General features: G+C 46.7%; 1 protein-coding gene across 2 annotated transcripts in view; it reads left to right on the forward strand.

The window, feature by feature from the left end:
- Trappc9 (trafficking protein particle complex subunit 9) overlaps window positions 1-18,100 on the forward strand; it is a 482,662-nt gene that overhangs the window by 315,083 nt on the left and 149,479 nt on the right. For both annotated transcript variants that reach the window (XM_059246876.1, XM_059246877.1), the window contains one exon: window positions 8,354-8,464. In XM_059246876.1, coding sequence (XP_059102859.1) covers window positions 8,354-8,464 — 111 coding nt within the window. The remainder of the gene's footprint in view (window positions 1-8,353; window positions 8,465-18,100) is intronic.

Below are 18,100 nucleotides of genomic sequence, written 5' to 3' on the forward strand. Positions count from 1 at the left end.
CTCTTGCTTGTTCGTCCCGGTAGCCTTCTTGCCTTTGGACTTCCCTCTCTGCAGCTTCCGCTGTTTCTAGATATAGGATTCTTTACATTTGTACTGGGTTGGGTGTGTTGAGCTCCCAGGATTCGTTTAACATCGCAGACAAGTCCAGGAGGTTTTCTGCCATCATTTCTTCAGAAGCTGTGTGAAGCTTTTACTTCTTGCTCAGTTTCTTATAACATAGTTCTTATTAGGTTGTACCCCTACCCCCTGCTTAGGATTATACTTTTCAGTATATTTTTCCTCTATTGTTTCTGTTGGATGATGCTTCTCTATTGTTTCTGTGGATGATCTTTAATTTTAGGTGTCTCATTTCCTTTGTTGGCTCCAAACATTCTTTGTACGATTTCCACTCTTCTAGAGTATTATTTGGGGATTTGCTTTTATGCTTGTAGCTGGAGTACAGGCATTGGTGACTGTGAGAAGAGCATGCACGGTCTCTGGTGTGGGGGGTGGCATGTCTCCTGGAGGTCTCTCAGCTCCGGGTGGTTTATTCTCTATCTTTTCTCCCCTTGTCTTCATTGTTACTACCTGGTGTATTTCTCAGCTCACTTTCCTGCTCTGATGCTTCTCCTGGCTCATCCTCATGCCTACCCCCTTTCCTGGGATGCTCTCTTATGCCTTCTTGGTCACATCCTTCTGTAAGATAGGCATCTTGAGGTGCCCCACTGTTTTGAACATGGAGTTCATAGTTTCTGGTAGCAAATTCTTTCCTGAGACCTTCTGAGTATTTGCATCTAATGCTCTGAGGTGCTGGGGTCTGGTCTGGGTCCTCAGGAAAATGTTGACATTTCTCTTTTAGTGGGTAGTCCACAGTGTCTTTGGTTTTCTTGCATTGTCCCAGGGGCCAGCTGTCCCATTTCAAAGGATTTGTGGCACTCTTTGGCTCTTTCTGTGGTCTATGCCATTCCAGAATTGAAGACTTTAACCATGGTTACTTGGCCTGATTCCATGTGCTATGCTCTGGTGAAGCCTGAGGTTCCCACCTAACTGTCATACTGGTCTCTTAATCTCTGTCCTATCGCAAATCTCCCTCCTGTGTCCCCACTAAAGGTAGGTGTGACTTTCCTGTGTTGTGTCTCCTGTGTGACTGATTGGCCAGAAGAACAGGGAGTAAGCTGGATGTGATGGATGCTGACATTATGGCTTGTAGAAACAGAGACTCCTGGACCAGAGAGTGGTACTCACCCATGTAGCCCAGTGCCTTCACAGTGCTGTCTGTGTATGGTGCTGCCCACAGGCTGGACTGGAAGGCTTCCCATTGGTCAGGCTAGGAAGTGAAGCTTCTGTGACTCTTGCTGCTGTCCCTGGCATACACCTCTGGGATCCCAGCACCTTCCTAGGGAAGGTCATCGCAGCCCTCTGAGCTCCAAGCTGCCTTTTGGGTCAGGTCAGGGCAGTGAAGGGAAGCGCAACTCACTCCCAGGTCAGAACTTGGATTTGACTCAAACTTTTTGAGTCTTGGACTCCATCCTCCCTAGCTGTGACTTAGGGATGGATTTGGTTACAGACAGTGGGAGACACAAAGTAGCTTGTGCTTATTTCTTCCTCTTCAGCATTGGAATTCATCATCTCCACGTGCCCCCCCCATAAAACAGTTCACACCACTCATCTGTTTCAAACTCTCAAAATAGCTTCCTGTCATGCTTAGAATGAAATCAATATTTTCTTATGACCTTTCCTCCGCCATTAATCTTCTGCCAATCTCTTCTCTGCTTGTTCTGTGATCACACTGTGCCTCAAAATTTTTGCATTAATTGCACATTCTCTTTGGGAGGCTTTCCTCCAAGACCTTCATAAGATTGCTTTCTTGTCATTAAAGTCCCAAATCAAACAGCGTTTCTTCAGTGAGAACCTCCTTTGCCATCAAATCTGAAGTTTTTTTTTTTTTTTTTAAACCCCTGTTGATGTTTTCCAGGAGATGCACTTAATTTCTGAAAACTATTTGTATTATAGGAGTCTCATGCCCTGCTGCATTTCATAGCCTACTTTTTACACTAGCTGTTGCCATAGTAACCAGATTTATGCAGGTGTAGCCAGAGAGTACCTTGCCTCAGCAGTGCTCAGCCTCTTGCTTTCTGGAATATTCTAAATGCCTCGCCAAGGTTGCAGGATTGGATGACCCCAGGTACCCACGGCACAGTGGTTTAACTCAGTGAAGTGTGAGATCCGGTCCTCCAGGAGAGAGCTTGTCCAGTGAGGCTAAGATTTGTTGGGAAAATGAATCATCCTCTCTGCTATGACTTGGGTGCTCGGTGATGAAGGAAAGCCCCTGCCGGGTCCCACAAGGACTCAGGAAATGTAGCCCCAGGGTGGCCAGCTCAGTTAGTTACCCCATAAAGTCCTTGGTGTGACCCAGCCTCTTCTCTTCCCTCTGTGTGCACACGGCCCCTCTCCTGGCCTCTCTTCCTTGAGTCCTGGCTCCCTGCAGGCTCTTTTCTCAGGCTCTGCCTTCGGGACGAGCCCCTGGTCTCAGACAACATTCCAAATGACTTTCAAATACATTTTCTAGACGATTTTAACTGAAACAAAGACAGATGAAGGGAACAGCAGTCCAATCTTAACATTTTGCTATATTGTATTTATATTAAATTTAATTAAAGGCAGAAAGCTAGACTGTGCAATCTCCATCTGTATTCTTCCTTCCCACTAATAAAGACTAATGTTAATAACACGATGGAGTATTTGAAAAAAGTCTTTAAAAGCGTGGTGTATGTGTTACCTCCTGTGACGTACTTTCCTGGCATCATTAACGCAGGTGTATCCGTGTGCCTTGGTTATTTTCCCATTGCTGTAATGAGACATCTTGACCAAGGCAACTTTTAGAAGGGTTTATTTGGGGCTTACAGTTCCAGAGGGTTAGTGTCTGCGTTCACCATGACGGGGAACATGGCAGCAGGCAGCGTGGCGCTCGAGCAGTAGCTGAGAGCTTGCATCTTTGTTCATAAGCACGAGCTAGATGGGAATGGTGTGGGCTTTTGAAACCTCAAGGCCCGCCCACCCTCTGTAACACACCTCCTCTAACGAGGCCACGCCTCCTAATCCTTCCTAAAGTCCTACCAGCTGGGGACCAAACATTCGAACATTTGAGCCTGTGGGAGCCATTCTCATTCAACCCACGACCACAACAGAACAAAGCAGGCTGTTCTTGCAAACTCATTTCTGACTCTGCACAGGTTTTGACCCCACCCCCACCCCACCCCACCCCCGTCTCCCCATCCCACCCCCTTACCTCTCCCCCCCCCCCCCCCCCCCCCCCGCCCCAGCCATCCTGTTCCATCCTCCTTCCTGTTGGTTTTCACCTAGTTAAAAGGAGTCTTTGGCTTCTATCAACCACATTGCAGTTAATGCTTTTGAGTGTGTCTTTGTGAGAGCCCTCTGAGTTAATACACATTGACATGGAATAGTTAGGTCTAAGTGTGTTTATACATTGCTCAAGGAGGTAACCCCCACCTTCCTTTTTTTTTTCTTTCTTTCTTTCTTTCTTTCTTTCTTTCTTTCTTTCTTTCTTTCTTTCTTTCCTTCCTTCCTTCCTTTTCTTTCTTTCTTTCTTTCTTTCTTTCTTTCTTTCTTTCTTTCTTTCTTTCTTTCTTTCTTTCTTTCCTTCTTTCCTTCCTTCTCTTTCTTTCTTTCTTTCTTTCTTTCCTTCTTTCCTTCCTTCTCTTTCTTTCCTTCCTTCCTTCCTTCCTTCTTTCTTTCTTTCTTTCTTTCTTTCTTTCTTCCTTCCTTCCTTCCTTCCTTCCTTCCTTCCTTCCTCCCTCCCTCCCTCCCTCCCTCCCTCCCTCCCTCCCTCCCTCCCTCCTTCCTTAGAAGTTGTACCAATTTAATTTATTTACACCCTACTTTTTGCTGATGTACATCTTGGCCAACTCTTGGTTCTGGACCACTTTTTAAGTATTTCCATTAAGTTGAGTGGGAAACAGTGTCTCAGGGTTTGATTTCTTGCTCTGGCTGCTAGCTTGATAGAGTGTCTGTTTACTGCCCATTGGAGTTTTTCCAGGGTTGACTGTCACTTCCCACCCTTTGCTTGATTTCTTACTGAGTCATTTCTTATTGATTTATGGGAATTCTCAATGAAATCAGAATTCTGATTCATTGTCAGTTTAATATACTGCAAATACCTTTCCACAAGGAGCTTGTCTTAGCTTTTTAATGGTTTCCATTTATACCTAAGTCCCTAACTTTAACAGGGCCAAACACGCTGTCTTTCTTTTATATTTTACATGTCATAACTCCTTTGTGATATCTCTCACTTCTCACAAGCTGTTCACTTGTTTTAAAATTTTTAATTTTTAAATAACTTTGAGGTCGTGTTGCATGACTTTCTGGACAGTTGCAAACATCTACTCACCGCAGACAGGTCACTCACGACAGAACAATGAAATGTTCCACTCAAGTCTGGCTTAGTGAGTGGAATTACTTCCAGGAACACCAGCGATGATGTAAGACCAGCTGTATCACCCAAAATCCTACCCCAGCAGTGGTGGCAGCTCATGGAAGCTGTGTCCCTAGGGCTTTTTGCACAGCTTGCCTACTGGACAGCCTTGCCTCTCAGGGTTTGTTTACTGACTACAATCTTGGGGAGAAAGTTATAGCCTTGGGAGTCTGTAACATTCTGAGTTTCCTGAGCCTTATAAGTTGGATCAGCTTCTATCCTCCCTGTAGAAGGGGTATCTGAATAAATGTTTGAATTCTGAGGAAATGGTCACACATAGCTATTTTGTAGACTTTTCAGCTCATGGTGTGAGGTAGGGATATGGTTTCCTGTGCACATAACCATGTGTCCCAGGGCTTTTCTGGAATCTTTCTCCTAGAGAGCATCGCCTCTTAGTCAGACCTCCAGTTCCCAGCTCTGGGACATGCTATGGGCTGTCTTCTATCATTTATGCTTTGGAAGATTTCTTGATGTCCAGCAGGCTCGATCTTTCCAACATTCTTTTTGTCATTGTTTTTTTGTGTGTTCTTGACACTTTTTTTTTTTTAAAGATTTATTTATTGTGTATACAATGTTCTGTCTGCATGTATCCCTGCAGGCCAGAAGAGGGCACCAGATCTCATTACAGAGGGTTGTGAGCCACCATGTGGTTGCTGGGAATTGAACTCAGGACCTCTAGAAGAGCAGTCAGTGCTCTTAACCTCTGAGCCATCTCTCCAGCCCCACTTGATACTTTTTTAAACATATATAATTTAGAATAGCACATCAGAATTTACTAAAACTAAAACTTCATTGTCCCTCTTTTTGTTAAGGTTCATTGAATTCATGTAGATTTAGAGAATCGTGACTTCTTTTAAAATATGATCTTTTAATCCTCAAGCATAAAATACCTCTTTATTCATTTGACTGCTTTACTAAATTTTCTGTAAAAACTTTAAGTAGTTTAAGTAGTTTACATAAATGTCTTACATACATTTATTATTACATTTATTTATAGATGCTTTCTGGGCTGCATTGCATTTATAAATCTATCTATCTATTTATCATCTATCTATCTATCTATCTATTTTTTTTTTTGGTTTTTCAAGACAGTGTTTCTCTGTGTAGTTTTGGTGCCTGTCCTGGATCTCGCTCTGTAGACCGGGCTGGCCTCAAACTCACAGAGATCCACCTGGCTCTGCCTCCAGAGTGCTGGGATTAAAGGCGTATGCCACCACTGCCTGGCTAAATCTATATTCTTAAATATTTGTCTTTGTAATTATCTTCAGCTAATGCATAGAAATGTCACTAATAACATGAGGCTTTATCCTGCAACCTATTTGAGTCTGTTGCTTTTAACTTCATGGGAAAGATTGCTTTAATTTTTAACCCCCTCTCCCTGTACTCTCTTCCCAGTTCAATTTTCACGAAAGCTGAGACCCTGCCTTTGTTCCTCACCTCCCTTTCTCAACTGTGTGCATGCAATAGTAGCTGACATGCAGGGGAGACTCAAACATCTGAGAAAAATCGATTGACAAATTGGGGAACACGTGGCCTCTGGCAGCTGAACTTCCTCTTCCCCATCTGCTCACCTTGGCCATAGACCTACATCTACCACTTCCGGTGCAAGTTTCTTTGCCCTCAAAAGCTCGCTCTGACTTCCCTTCTCCAGGAGAAATTTCTTAGGCTTCCCTCCTCTTCAGAAAGGTGAATCCAGAAAAGCAAACACAAAGCAAGAATTGCACAGGAATGAAAAGTAAATTGTGTGCTCCCACGGCTCATAAAGAAAATCAGCCACAGGGACGTGGAAAGACACATGAGCAAATGATATTAACGGTGGGCACAAAATGCTACCACAGTCTGGGACGGGAGTTAATTTGTGAGTAACAGATAGAAAACAAAGATCCACCAATATATCATCATGTTAACAGAAGCAATGGAAACACTGGTTCAGACGCCCCTCGCAGCCAGTGACTCAGAATAGCGAATGCAGTGACGCAGAGTCTAGCTCTGCCACGTTCCCATGCAGCTTCCTAGGTACCGTGCTCTGCAAGTGAAAACAGCCTTCTGGGCTTTAAAAAATGGCCCTCTCCCCCTTCCCCATGAATGTTTTATGAGTTTCTGTCTCTGCTGAAAGACTCTGCTATGATTAAAGATTTCATGAAGTTATGACAAAGGGAGGCCGGGTCTTCATTCCTGGAGTCTCCTTTGCCTAGGATCTAAGGGAAGAGGCTGCTTCTAGGCAGCTGTCAGAACTGAGCATGCTCCAAATGCCAATGCCCCTGGGGAAGACACCCTTGATCCCAAGCCCCAGCATCAGCCAACATAAGGATATCCTCTGAAGGCCTCTGACACCACATTGGCACTGTGTGTACCAAAGATGGTGACACTGTGTCTCCGCCTCCCTCCCTTGAGAAGCCCAATGTGCTTGGAAAGATTGCTCTGTGACACCCCTGGCCTCTGGGCAGTGTCTGCTTTTATGTGTGTATGATCCCTGGATGTGTGTCTATGTTTCCTTCTCTCAAGGAGCCTACCAACTGTGAAGGCAAACCAACTTGGGCTCTGAGTCTGGAGACTCCACCACCACCTGGTGGTCCTCTCCCCAGCCTCCCCTCCCCAGAAGTGTCAGGACACAAAGGCAAAAATCTTACAGCCCTCTCTCTGCCTTTGGCTCGGCTTTCCAAATAACCAACAGCGCCCTGCCTCCTGCTTGGGGACACACCAGTGAAGTTAGATGTCTTCCCCTAGAAGGTCATGTTTTGATTCCACACGGAGCTAAAGATGACCCTGAGAGCAGCTCTTTGTCTGTATCTCTCCCTCGCTTCCAAGACAAACGATTCATCCTGTTTCCCCAAGGCCAGCCCAGCTGCCCTCTTACTCTGCTCTTGCAGTGGCCATGGCTGTCCCTTTTAGATCAGCCAACAGGTATCGATTTCCTGTCATGGGCTTACCATGATGCCCGGTATTTGGGAAGTTATGTTAGTTTTAGGCAAAACATTCAACGGTAACGGAAACTTAACTGTAGTGATGAACACAAATGACGCACGGGCTCTTGGTACTTTTAAGGTATTTCAGCCATGTGGCTAATAAGTCTATAGGGAGGGGGCAGTGGGGGCGGGGCACTGCTGCTATAGGAGGTGCCTGGTTTTCCAGGTCCTGGCCCCAGCTCTGCCATCCACAGACAGTGGTTTGTTTCTCATCTCTGAATGGTTGCTGAGCTTCAAGGCCTCCTTCTCTTTCCAAGGAGGAAAGAAGGGGAGCTAGGGAGGCCGAAGGCTAGAAGCCTCCTCCTCCAGGCTGTTACTCGGGGTCTGAGAAGCCTGTGGCTCCTTGGTTGGGATGCTGCCATTGGGAGTACCCCTTGCTCCAGGAGCCATTGGAATTGAGGACTTTACTTCCTACCCTGCAGGAAGCAAAGGGAGGGGATGCTTTAAGTGCCGGATGTGTTAACTAGCTTACATGATCTGCCCCAGCTCTAAGGAGGAATAATTTGGAGTCCTGGAGAACAAAGCATGCAGAGAAGTCAACACAAACCCATGGGGCCTGGTTCTTCACAATCCAGCAGCCAGCCCTCTGCTCAGTCTTGGGTAGCCGAAGACTTCCTCATTTGGACATCGCCTTTATTTAATGACACTGTATACCATGTATATAGATGGTCTTAAGAGCCAGCTGCTCGCCACTTGCTGAGGCTTGGAGGACTGAGCTACTTTCCAAGGTCATTTGGTTCCTAAAGGGTTTGACAAAGTTCCAAGCACGTGCCCAGAGGCTTTGGCATTATTGTAAACCAATCATGATCACCTGCACATCGTCAGGTAGTGGGAAGTCCCTGGAGAGGAAGAAAGGGCTAAGTTGCTTCCCTTTGCCTTTGGAGAGTTCTGAACTCCCCTCCGTCTTTCCACGCAGCACCCGGCAGTGCCACCTGCTCCTCGACGTCTTCAACTCCACCGAGCACGAGCTGACAGTCTGTGCCAGGAACAACTCTGAGCTCATCTTGCATGCCAGCGAGTGCCAGCGGTAAGTGACCTGCAGGGCCAGAGGAAGGCCAGGACCCAGGTGGGCAGAGCTTTGCAATGCTGGGAAGATGCAGAGCCTCCTCCTTGCTCTCTTCTGGGCCTCTTCCCATACCAAGAAGCCCTGCCTTTCTAGTCCAATGTCTAGATGGAATGGTATTTTTATTTTTTTTAATAGCAAGATGCATGAGGCCCCAGGTTCAACAACAACAAATCAGCAGGCCTGTGGCTTAGATCTCAGCTCTCCCCTGCCATGTTTGTTCTAGATCTGTTTGCATATTCCTGTCTCTGTCTTACTTTAAAGAGTAAACTTTTCCCCCCAAATGCCTGACATTGGTATTATTAGTCAGCAGGGAAATGCAAATGCAGAAATCATAGGGAGAAGCTGCTGTGCATTCATCAGAACAGGGAGATGAAAAAGACATCAAGGGAGCTCTGGGGAGGATGCAAAGCTCCTGCAGCTCTTATGCTGGCATGGTAGAGAATCTGTAGTCACTGGGGACAAAGTCACACTTCCTTATAACACCAAACATACACTTGCCCTGTTGTTCCAACATTAGTTATTAAAAAAAATAAAATTCAGGGTGTGGGGCAGAGGAGATGGCTCAGCAGGTGATGCCTTTGCCATGTGTCTTGGTTAGGGCTTCTATTGCCATGAAGAGACACTATGGCCGCTGTAACTCTTATAAAGGGACACTTAATTGGGCCTGGCTTACAGTTTCAGAAGTTTAGTCCATTATCTTCATGGCAGCACGCAGGCAGACAAGGTGCTGGAGAAGGAGCTGAGAGTTCTACATCTTGATCCATAGGCAGCAGAAGCAACTGTGTGCCACAATGGGCATAGCTTAAGCATGGGAGACCTCAAAGCCCACCCCAATGGTGACACACTTCCTCCAACAAGGCCACACTTCCTAATAGTGCCACTCCCTATGGGGGCCATTTTCTTTCAAACCACCACACCATGTGTGAGGACTGGCACTCAGATCCCCAGGACTTATATAAAACCTGGGTGGGCTTAACAGCCTATCTGTAATTCCAGTATGTAGGAAGTAGAGATAGGGAACCCTCCTCCCCCCCACAGTCCTGCTGAGCTACCTAGCCCACCAGCTGATAAGATGAACTCCAGGTTCGGCAAGAGACTTGGCCTCAATCTATAAGATGCAGACTGATTGAAGGAAAGCACCAGACATCAATTTCTAGCCACCACCCGCCCCCCCCCCCCCCCGGTGTGTGCACCCACACACATGTGAACATGCATGCACACTCATGCATACATATCCAAAACAATAGCTAACCAAGTAAGTCAAGGACCTGGAAAGATGGCTCAATGGGTAAAATTGATAGTGTCTTCTACAAGGGGAGTGCGGTGCACCCTGCAACAAAACCACAAAATGCCCAAGAGTTTGATGGGACATGAAAGCCGCCTTATCCATGGAGCCTCTTGTGTGATGGCACCATTTCTATGAAGCCCTAGAATGAACAAAAGCAGTCTGCGCTCAGGAGAGTCTCAACGTGGGTTTCCTCTGGAGAGGTCAGGACAGGGCTTGACCCGGAAAGGGAGGAAGGTGACTTTCTATGTCTGATAGAGTAACTCGGTGGGGGTTTAGGGCTACACCGACGTCTACATCCTCTAAACCTCAGTATTTATTCACCTGAGATTAGAGTATGTCAACTGTACATCAAAAGAATACATGGAAACCAGCGTTGAGCCATGGTTAAAAATAAACACGCAAGTGAGTCTGGGCTTGGGGCAGCTGTCTGATGCTACATTGCAAATCACTGGAGATAATGGACTCTCTGAGGTCAGAGGGGGTGGATGGTGCTGAACTAGACTTAAGTGCTGCTCACTTTAAGCTTGGTAAGCCATGGAAAGAATAGTTAAGCGGCACCCCCACCCTTCCCTGCTCTTCCTCCCCAGGGTGACTGTTTGAAAGTGGTAGTACCATTCATGCCTGCACTTCCCTGCTCTTACTGTGTGTATGTGTATTCACAGCCAAGAATCATTTCGAGAATTTTTAAAAGTTCTATAAGTATTTGCCTATCATATATGTTCCTTGGAAAGTTAAAATAGGCATTGCACTTTGTAGCTAAATATAAATCCAGGCCTTTCATTTTGACTGCTATTAATATTTCATTGTGTAAATATGCCATCGCCTTCATTTCTATGCTAATTCCTCACTGTGCAGTGGCTTCCAGCCCATCCATATTTAATGTGATTGTTAATGACATGTTTTAATGTACATTAGGCCCGGAAGCCCCCTTGCAGGGCAGTTTGGGTTTTGCTTTGGAGGCTGGAGACCCAAGACTTGGGGCCATTGCTGACCTTCCTGTGAGAGGATCCTGAAGCGCTCCCAGGATCACCTTGTCCTGCCTGGGATGGGACTTGCCACCTGGATGTGGGAATGTGCTGGGGCCTCTGCACTCTTCTGGCCTATGCCAGAGGCTGAGCAAATGCCATTTCTTCAGCTTCCAGGGAGGAGGATGAACATTTCTGAAAGCTTGGGTGCTGCCTACTCCTGTCTCCCTTAATTGTGTGGTGAAACGTCTGCCATCTGTCCTGTCTCTTGGTCTGCATGTTTTCATGTAGCCCCTGATCCGAGAGAAGATAAATCTGGTCTTTTTTGTGACACCAGTATAAAACAATTTTAAGAAATTATAGATTGCTAAGCATATCCTGTGGCGAAGACTTGAATCGTTCTTGGCAACACGGACTATGTGATATTAATGACCCAAGTCGTAGATAATTGCAGTTTGGTTTTATGCTTCAGGCTTCTTCTTCTTCTTCGTGAAGCTTTTTGCTTAACTTCTCATTTCCGAGTGTTAGCTCATACCTTGTTTTATTCATTCACAAAATAGTCGTTCAACAAATATTGATACTTGGAGAAGAAACTGTGTGGTAAGCCGTGCACCACTCCAGGAATGGCAAGAGAATAAATTATGACCCACACTGACCTTGGGAGAATAAACAGAGGATGGTGGCATGTCCAGTTAGCCAGGGTCCCCTCTATGTGCTCCGAGGAGGAGTTCTGTCTTTTAATCATTTTTCTCTTCCCTCATTTTACCATGAGAGACTAATGGAAACCCAGCTACACCCTTGTTTAGATGCTGCATTCCTTACTCTCTTGTTATGGGAACCAAATACCTACTGACAAACTACTTAAGGGAGGAAGGGCTTCTTTTGGCTTGCAGTTTGAAGGTATACAGTTCATCATGGTGGGGAAAGCGGGGTGGCAGAGCATGAGACAGCTGGTCGTGTATGCTTATGGTCAGGAAGCAGAAAGCAGACAGGAAGTGAGGCTTACTCAAGGCCCTCCCACAATGGCCCACTTGTTCCAGTGAGGCTTTACCACTTGACAGTTCCGTAACCTTCTACAACAGAGAGGGACCAAGTGTTCAAACACATGAGCCTATGGGAGACATTTTGTGTTCAAACCCCAGTAAATGCTTTTCTCGGCCAAATACCCCATCTTGTTGCTCACACGCTTCTACCTCCTCATGCTGGGGCTCTTTAGTCTGTGTAGCAGTTCACTGGGTGGGCTTTTCCCCGTGGGTCATATCTTGCCTAGAGTGTCAGGGCACTGATTGGATCTCCACCTTGTCCCCTGACCTGTGGCATGAGCTGCACACAGTAGCTCAGGCTGCCTCCCATAGCACTGGATACCCCTCCTCACTCAGCTTTAAGAGATAGGCAAAGACAAGAGAAGATGCTCCCTGTGAGGAATTAACATCGTCTTTCTTAAGAAATATATAACATTGCCATCAGCAAAAATGCTATAAAATTAAGATATGATAATTATTGTGGATTTTTTTGCTTAATTATCAGACCATTAAAATTAAATTTCACAGTAACCTTCTTTAATGCATAAATATCTTTATAATGTATGGTAATAGATATTATTTCATTACATGCTTCAAGATACAGGCCTTAGTCTCACCCTCCCTCTGTCCACAGTCTTGCTAGTGTTCCCACATAGATCATTGGCTCTACAGAATCCCACAGGTTGTTACAGCTTGGGTATCTGAAATCTTCTCCATGCACATATCGACATTGTAACCTCTGGGCAGTTCTGTCTCCTGGGGTTATGCTGAGGTTACAGAGCCCTGTTTCCCTCAGCCTAGAACTGCCCAAAAATCCTGTATCTGACCCACCCCTTATTCTCATTCCTTCACTCTTGGTCCTTAAAATGCTCCAAAGAACCCCCTGAGTCATCAAAGCAATACTTTATGGAGCCCTTCTTTTGCAAGCTCTTGTTGGGCATTATCTAGAATATATGACCTTTTCTCAACCCATGTCTCCTCAGTCCCTTCTGCAATATTTCTGAGTTTCAGGTGAGGTGTTTTTATTTTGTTTTCTACATTCTTAGTTTTTCAATTTGAAAGGAGAATGGGAGAGTCCTCCAGAGAGGATATTTCTAGAAATAAAATGGTACAGGGTGTACCAGCTCAGTCTTTGAGCTGATGCAGAGAGGGTGTTTTCCATAGTGAGTCTTTGCAAAGGGCCCAGCCTGAGTCCCTGCCCATCATCCCCTCTGCCTCCCTGGGCTGCTGCCCTGGCAACTGGCAGCTGGTGGCTTTGCTGATGGGAACCCAGATCCCTCTGGAGACAGTAGGAACCCCAAGATCAGGGACAGGAAGGTCAGAGTTCAGCCTGGACAAGCAGTGGGACTGGGAGACCAGTGCCTTGGAAGACACAGCTGTTTTCTGACTCAGGTGACAGGGGAAATGGTTTTCTTTTTTCCTAAGCAGAGAAAAATAAGATGGCACCATTGGGGTTCTATATACTGCAGACCTTCGCAACCCAGATGTCCTGGCTCAGCTATTTTCCTTCTGGGCTTTTTTTTTTTCTCTGTGCTTCTTGTATGGCTTCTTCCATGGGGCCATGCCTGAAGTCTCTGTTTCACATGTGGAGGTGAGAAGGAGGGTTATGTACAGATATCTTCCCAGCTGCTCACCACCATGACAAGCAAAGTATTGCCTAGGCCTGGAATGTGTCATACATTTTCAGCCTGGTCTTGTCAAACGTAACTTAATCACTTGGGGGTAGTAAGTCACCCTGCTCTGTTGAGGTCCCAAGGATAGTTTCATAAAATATTCATGGCAATCTATGCCTCCCACCCCATTGTTTTAGACAATGAAGTCAATCCTTGACTCCTACCCAGCAGCTCATCCACCCTATATGATTGGCGGTAGGGGCTCCGTGAGTGGGAACGAATGAGGCTGATTTTCAGAACCCCTTTCACTATGCTGCCACAGAAGTCTGCAGCCCACCGTGGTTGATAAAGGCCCATTGGAAGACCTGTTTCCTTTCTGTGGAGACCATAGGATCAAGCTTTTGCTTAGGTCAGTAGATGTTATGAGGGCCTCATCTGCCAGGCTTCTTCCTCCTCCCTTATATGGGGACCAGACATTCTCTCCTCACCTACTGGGAATGAGAAACCACCAAGGTTGTTTACCAAAAGGAATTTAAAATCCAGAGTGGAGAGCAAGTCAACAGCCCATGCTGCAATGTCCAGGTATGACAGGAACGGTACCGAGTGAAGAGCCAAGCAAGGGTCAGTGTCTTCGTTAGGGTTTTCATTACTGTGAAGAGACACCATGACCACAGCAACTCTTACAAAGAAAACATTTAATGGGGATGGCTTGCTTATAGTTCCAGAGATTGAGTTCATTATCATCATGGCGGGGAGCATGGCGGCATGCAGGCAGATGTGATGCTGGGGTTGAGAGTCCTACATCTTGACTCAGAGGCAACAGGAAGTCAATTGACTGTCACACTGAGTGAAGCTTGAGAAAAGAGACCTCAAAGCCCACCTTCATAATGACACACTTCCTCCGACAAGGCCACACCTCCTAATAGTGCCACTCCCTTTGGGGACCATTTTTTTTCAAACCACTATAGCTGGTAAATACAGAAAAGCATAGGAAGGATCCTGCCTGGAGATGAGGCCCATGTGACTGATGTACCTGCAGGAATCACACACAGGCATAGTATCCCCAGGGAGTCAAGGGAAGCCCCGTATTCCAGCCCCTCCTTCTAGGGACATGTGCGAATGTCCCACCTGTCCATTCCCTAGCTGGCCCCTCTAGGTGCTTGGGCCAGGTGTGGCTGGCAACTGTGGATCTAGCTCAGTTCTGCCGAACTCTGGTCCTTCTCGGGGTCTTTTCTCCTCTTTGGCTCCCAGATCCTTATCCTTGTCCCCGTCCGATGGGTAAGCCAAGCCCAACTTGGCAGGAGCTCTTCAAGGGGAGTGTGTGGTCTTTTACCAGCAGATAACTTAGAAGAGAGGATATGCAGTCCTGGTGTGGTGTTACCTTTGTTATTGTATTCTGGGTTTATCCCCAAAATGTCCAAGCACTGTTCCTGGAGCCACAGTACTCCAGGAGGTCTGGAAGCCAGGTTCATATTCGTCTCCCAGGGGATTGGAAGCTGACTTTTACTGAGGCCTGACTGGAATCTCTGAAGTGAAACACATCCTCACCTCTGGACTATCAGATGCCTCTGCCTATTGGTTAAGAAAGGTCCTTGCCTTATCTTGTAGAAAAAAAATAGTACTCCCCCAACTAATCAGGGATGTGGGTGGCAGTGTGAGCTCTTCTGGTTCTTGGTCATGACCTTGGCTAGCCCTCTGCCTTTCTGATGTTCAGCTCCACGAGCATCCAATGGGCCATAATAATCCAGATGTACCTGTCTCAGGCATCTTCCTGCAAGTGCCAAAATAAGAGGGAGTTGCTGATCACCACACAATATTGACACATGAGCCACCATTATGTAGTCTCACCCTTAAAAGCTTTATCATGGAGCTGGAGGTACAGCTCAGTTGGTAGAATGCTTCCACAGCACGCACGCACAGTACTCTGGGTTCGATCCCTAGCACACCATGAACCAGGAGTGATGGTGGACACTTGGAATCCCAACACTCAGAAGGTAGAGGTAGGTAGATTACAAGTCCACGGCCATTTTTAGCTACATATTGAGTCTGAGGCCAGTCTGAGATAGAGGAGGCCCTGTCTCAAAAGTAAAGTAAAAGCCACAACCCCAAAACCACCTGCATTGTGGAGGCTTCAGATGTGTACCCAAGAGAAGCGCACAAGTGGTTCAGCCTATGCTGAACCAGTATGTGCTTGTCACCTGCTTCTGCACATAGTACGCTCAGTGATTTTCCATTTCTCTTCCACTCACTTCCCTCCATCCTGTTTTATCTGTGAACATTTTTATATATAACTATAACATGAGTGGGTACAGTGTCATGCTTTCCAACGAACGTTTCCTCATTATCATTGAATACATTGTCATTTGAAATTTTCAGCTGCCTCAATGTGGTGCTTTATGACATTGTTTTTAAAAAATCAAAATTCAAGAAATGGACATCTCTCCAATCCGTTTTTAACCTGCATGTTTCCTGTTTGTCTCTTTTGAGTTTTTCATTGAGGAGGACAATCCCATAGCTGGGAGCTTTGCCAGCTGTGGCCCTTGCAGGGTACTAAGCTTGTTCCTTGGGCTTTTTTTTTTCTTTGTTCCTCCCTAAGGTAATAGCAGCTTCTAGCTCAGTCCGGTTTGTGATCTTTTCATAGGTCCTATATGACTGCTCGAAGGTATCAGCATACTGGTCACGCCTGTCTCTGTTTTCTCCTCACACAGCTTTTTTTCTGTATAGTACTAGTGACTTCATTTGCACTGGGCTGAGTCGTAGCCCAATCCATAGTGTGTGTTCGCCCAGGTTGTGTCCTGAGTCAGTTCCATGGCCAGCAGCATCCCTGATGTCATCTTGTTCTGCTGCTGTGTCTGGGCTTGTGTGACCTGGAGGAAAGGGCACTTTTGTTTACATGGATGCTTTCGTTGGTTTGCATCAGGTGGTACAGGGGCACCCTCTGAGATCTTCATGCTCTCAGATGTCACTTGCTCCTGTGACGTTTGGGGAGAGCCATTAGAAAGCAGTGTGCTGTGTAGAACAACAGCTCCTGGTGTGGAGTTGTGGGCTCACCCCACCTCAGAGCTACATAGATAGCGGTGGCATGTACACTTGGGCATTTTTTTTTCCATCATACACAGTGCCCTTCAGAGCAGGAATGGGTCTCAGGTCCTACAGTGTACTGGAGAGGGAAGGAAGGGAGTAAGGATACTCATGGAATCTTAGAGTTGGAATGGTCCAAACCTGCACTTGCTAGTACTACTCAGGAGCTTGCCTGTGTCCATAGGGCAGAAGCCAGCCTCTGCCTGGTTCTCTGGGGGAATTCATCTCCTGGAAGACATGCTGGGGTTTGTTGCAGACTGTTTATGGCCCAGAAAAATCGCTGTGTGTTTCCTTGGCTGGTGGCTTACACAACATTTTTCACATCATGAAAGAAATACTTCATAGTTGCAAACTGGCTGGGAAGTTGGATAACAAGGCAGTGTCACCGAGCAAAGTGCTCGCCTATCCGGACGGTTGGTGACAGAACCAAAGCGAAATGAGGCTGACGTAATGGAGTCACTTCATTTGTGTTAGTTCCGAAAGTCTCCAAGAAGTTACATTAACTCAGAAGACCTATTAGCCACTGGAACCTGCCCAAGATAGAAGCAGTAAAGCCAGCTGCGTGCGAGGCAAGCTTACTTTGGCTTCCAGAGCTTAGTGCTCTGTGCCTGCCGGCACTGGAGCAGGCCCGCCCCACAACTGTCTGTACCGGCCACTTGCTGCCTCCTTGGTACTCAGTACGTCCACATTTTATAGCTTGCCAGTGTTACCGGAAGCCTTCAGATCCATCCTGCCTCCTCTGCAACCCTTTACACAGCACCCCTGATGACTCCCGAGGAAACTGAGGCTCAGTGAGATGAAGTGTGGGTCCCGTTGGCACCGCAGGCCTGTGTTTACACCCACTCCTGCAGAGAGCCCTGTTGGACTTGCTCACTTGTGAGTTGGGGTCCCCCCAGGAGCCAGGCCCTGTGTTAGGCACCCAATATATGGGTGTTGAGAATACCGTGGCTCTGAGATGAGCCTGGGAACTGGGATCACCAGGAAAGGGGCACACATGCTATGTGGGAGGTGTCTTACTATACACCTCTCTGCCTTCCTGGGCCATGTTGCTGAGCTGTAGAGCAGGCCTCAGGCCAGCCTGGGGGGTGCTTCACTAGGCCTCCATGTTGCTAGTAGCTGTACTGGACATGTGCTGTGCACATGCATCCAGAGGTAGGCAGGGGTATTTATACACATTACACATGCACATAAGCAATGAAATGTCCCTCTTCCTGGCTCATGCTTTGTCCCAGTGCAGTACTACCACTGATATAATCTCTGTTTAAGAACTCTCAGAAGGAGTGATGAGCCCAGAGCTCCAGAGTGCTGCCTAGAGTCCTGTTCCCACTATGCACACTATGCTTCTGACTTCCTGAATACCTGTGATACCTGTGAAGTGAGGATGAAGAAGCATGCATCTTGTAGGGCTGATGGGGCAGGTGTTCCGCATCTAACACAGAGCCTGTGTAGAGTTTGGGAGAGCATCCCTAAGCGGTGGTCACTTCCTGCCTTGGATCACTGTCTTAGAGCATGTCCTCGTGTTGGCAGTTCAGAAGAAAAGAAAGGGAAACCTAGCCGATGAGGTTTGGTAGTTCCCGCTCTGAGCAGAGGTGACTGTGTGTCCATGTTATTCAGCAAATGTCTGCTGA

Source organism: Peromyscus eremicus, chromosome 20, assembly GCF_949786415.1.
Source record: "Peromyscus eremicus chromosome 20, PerEre_H2_v1, whole genome shotgun sequence".
In the NCBI taxonomy this organism is placed as follows: Eukaryota; Metazoa; Chordata; class Mammalia; order Rodentia; family Cricetidae; genus Peromyscus; species Peromyscus eremicus.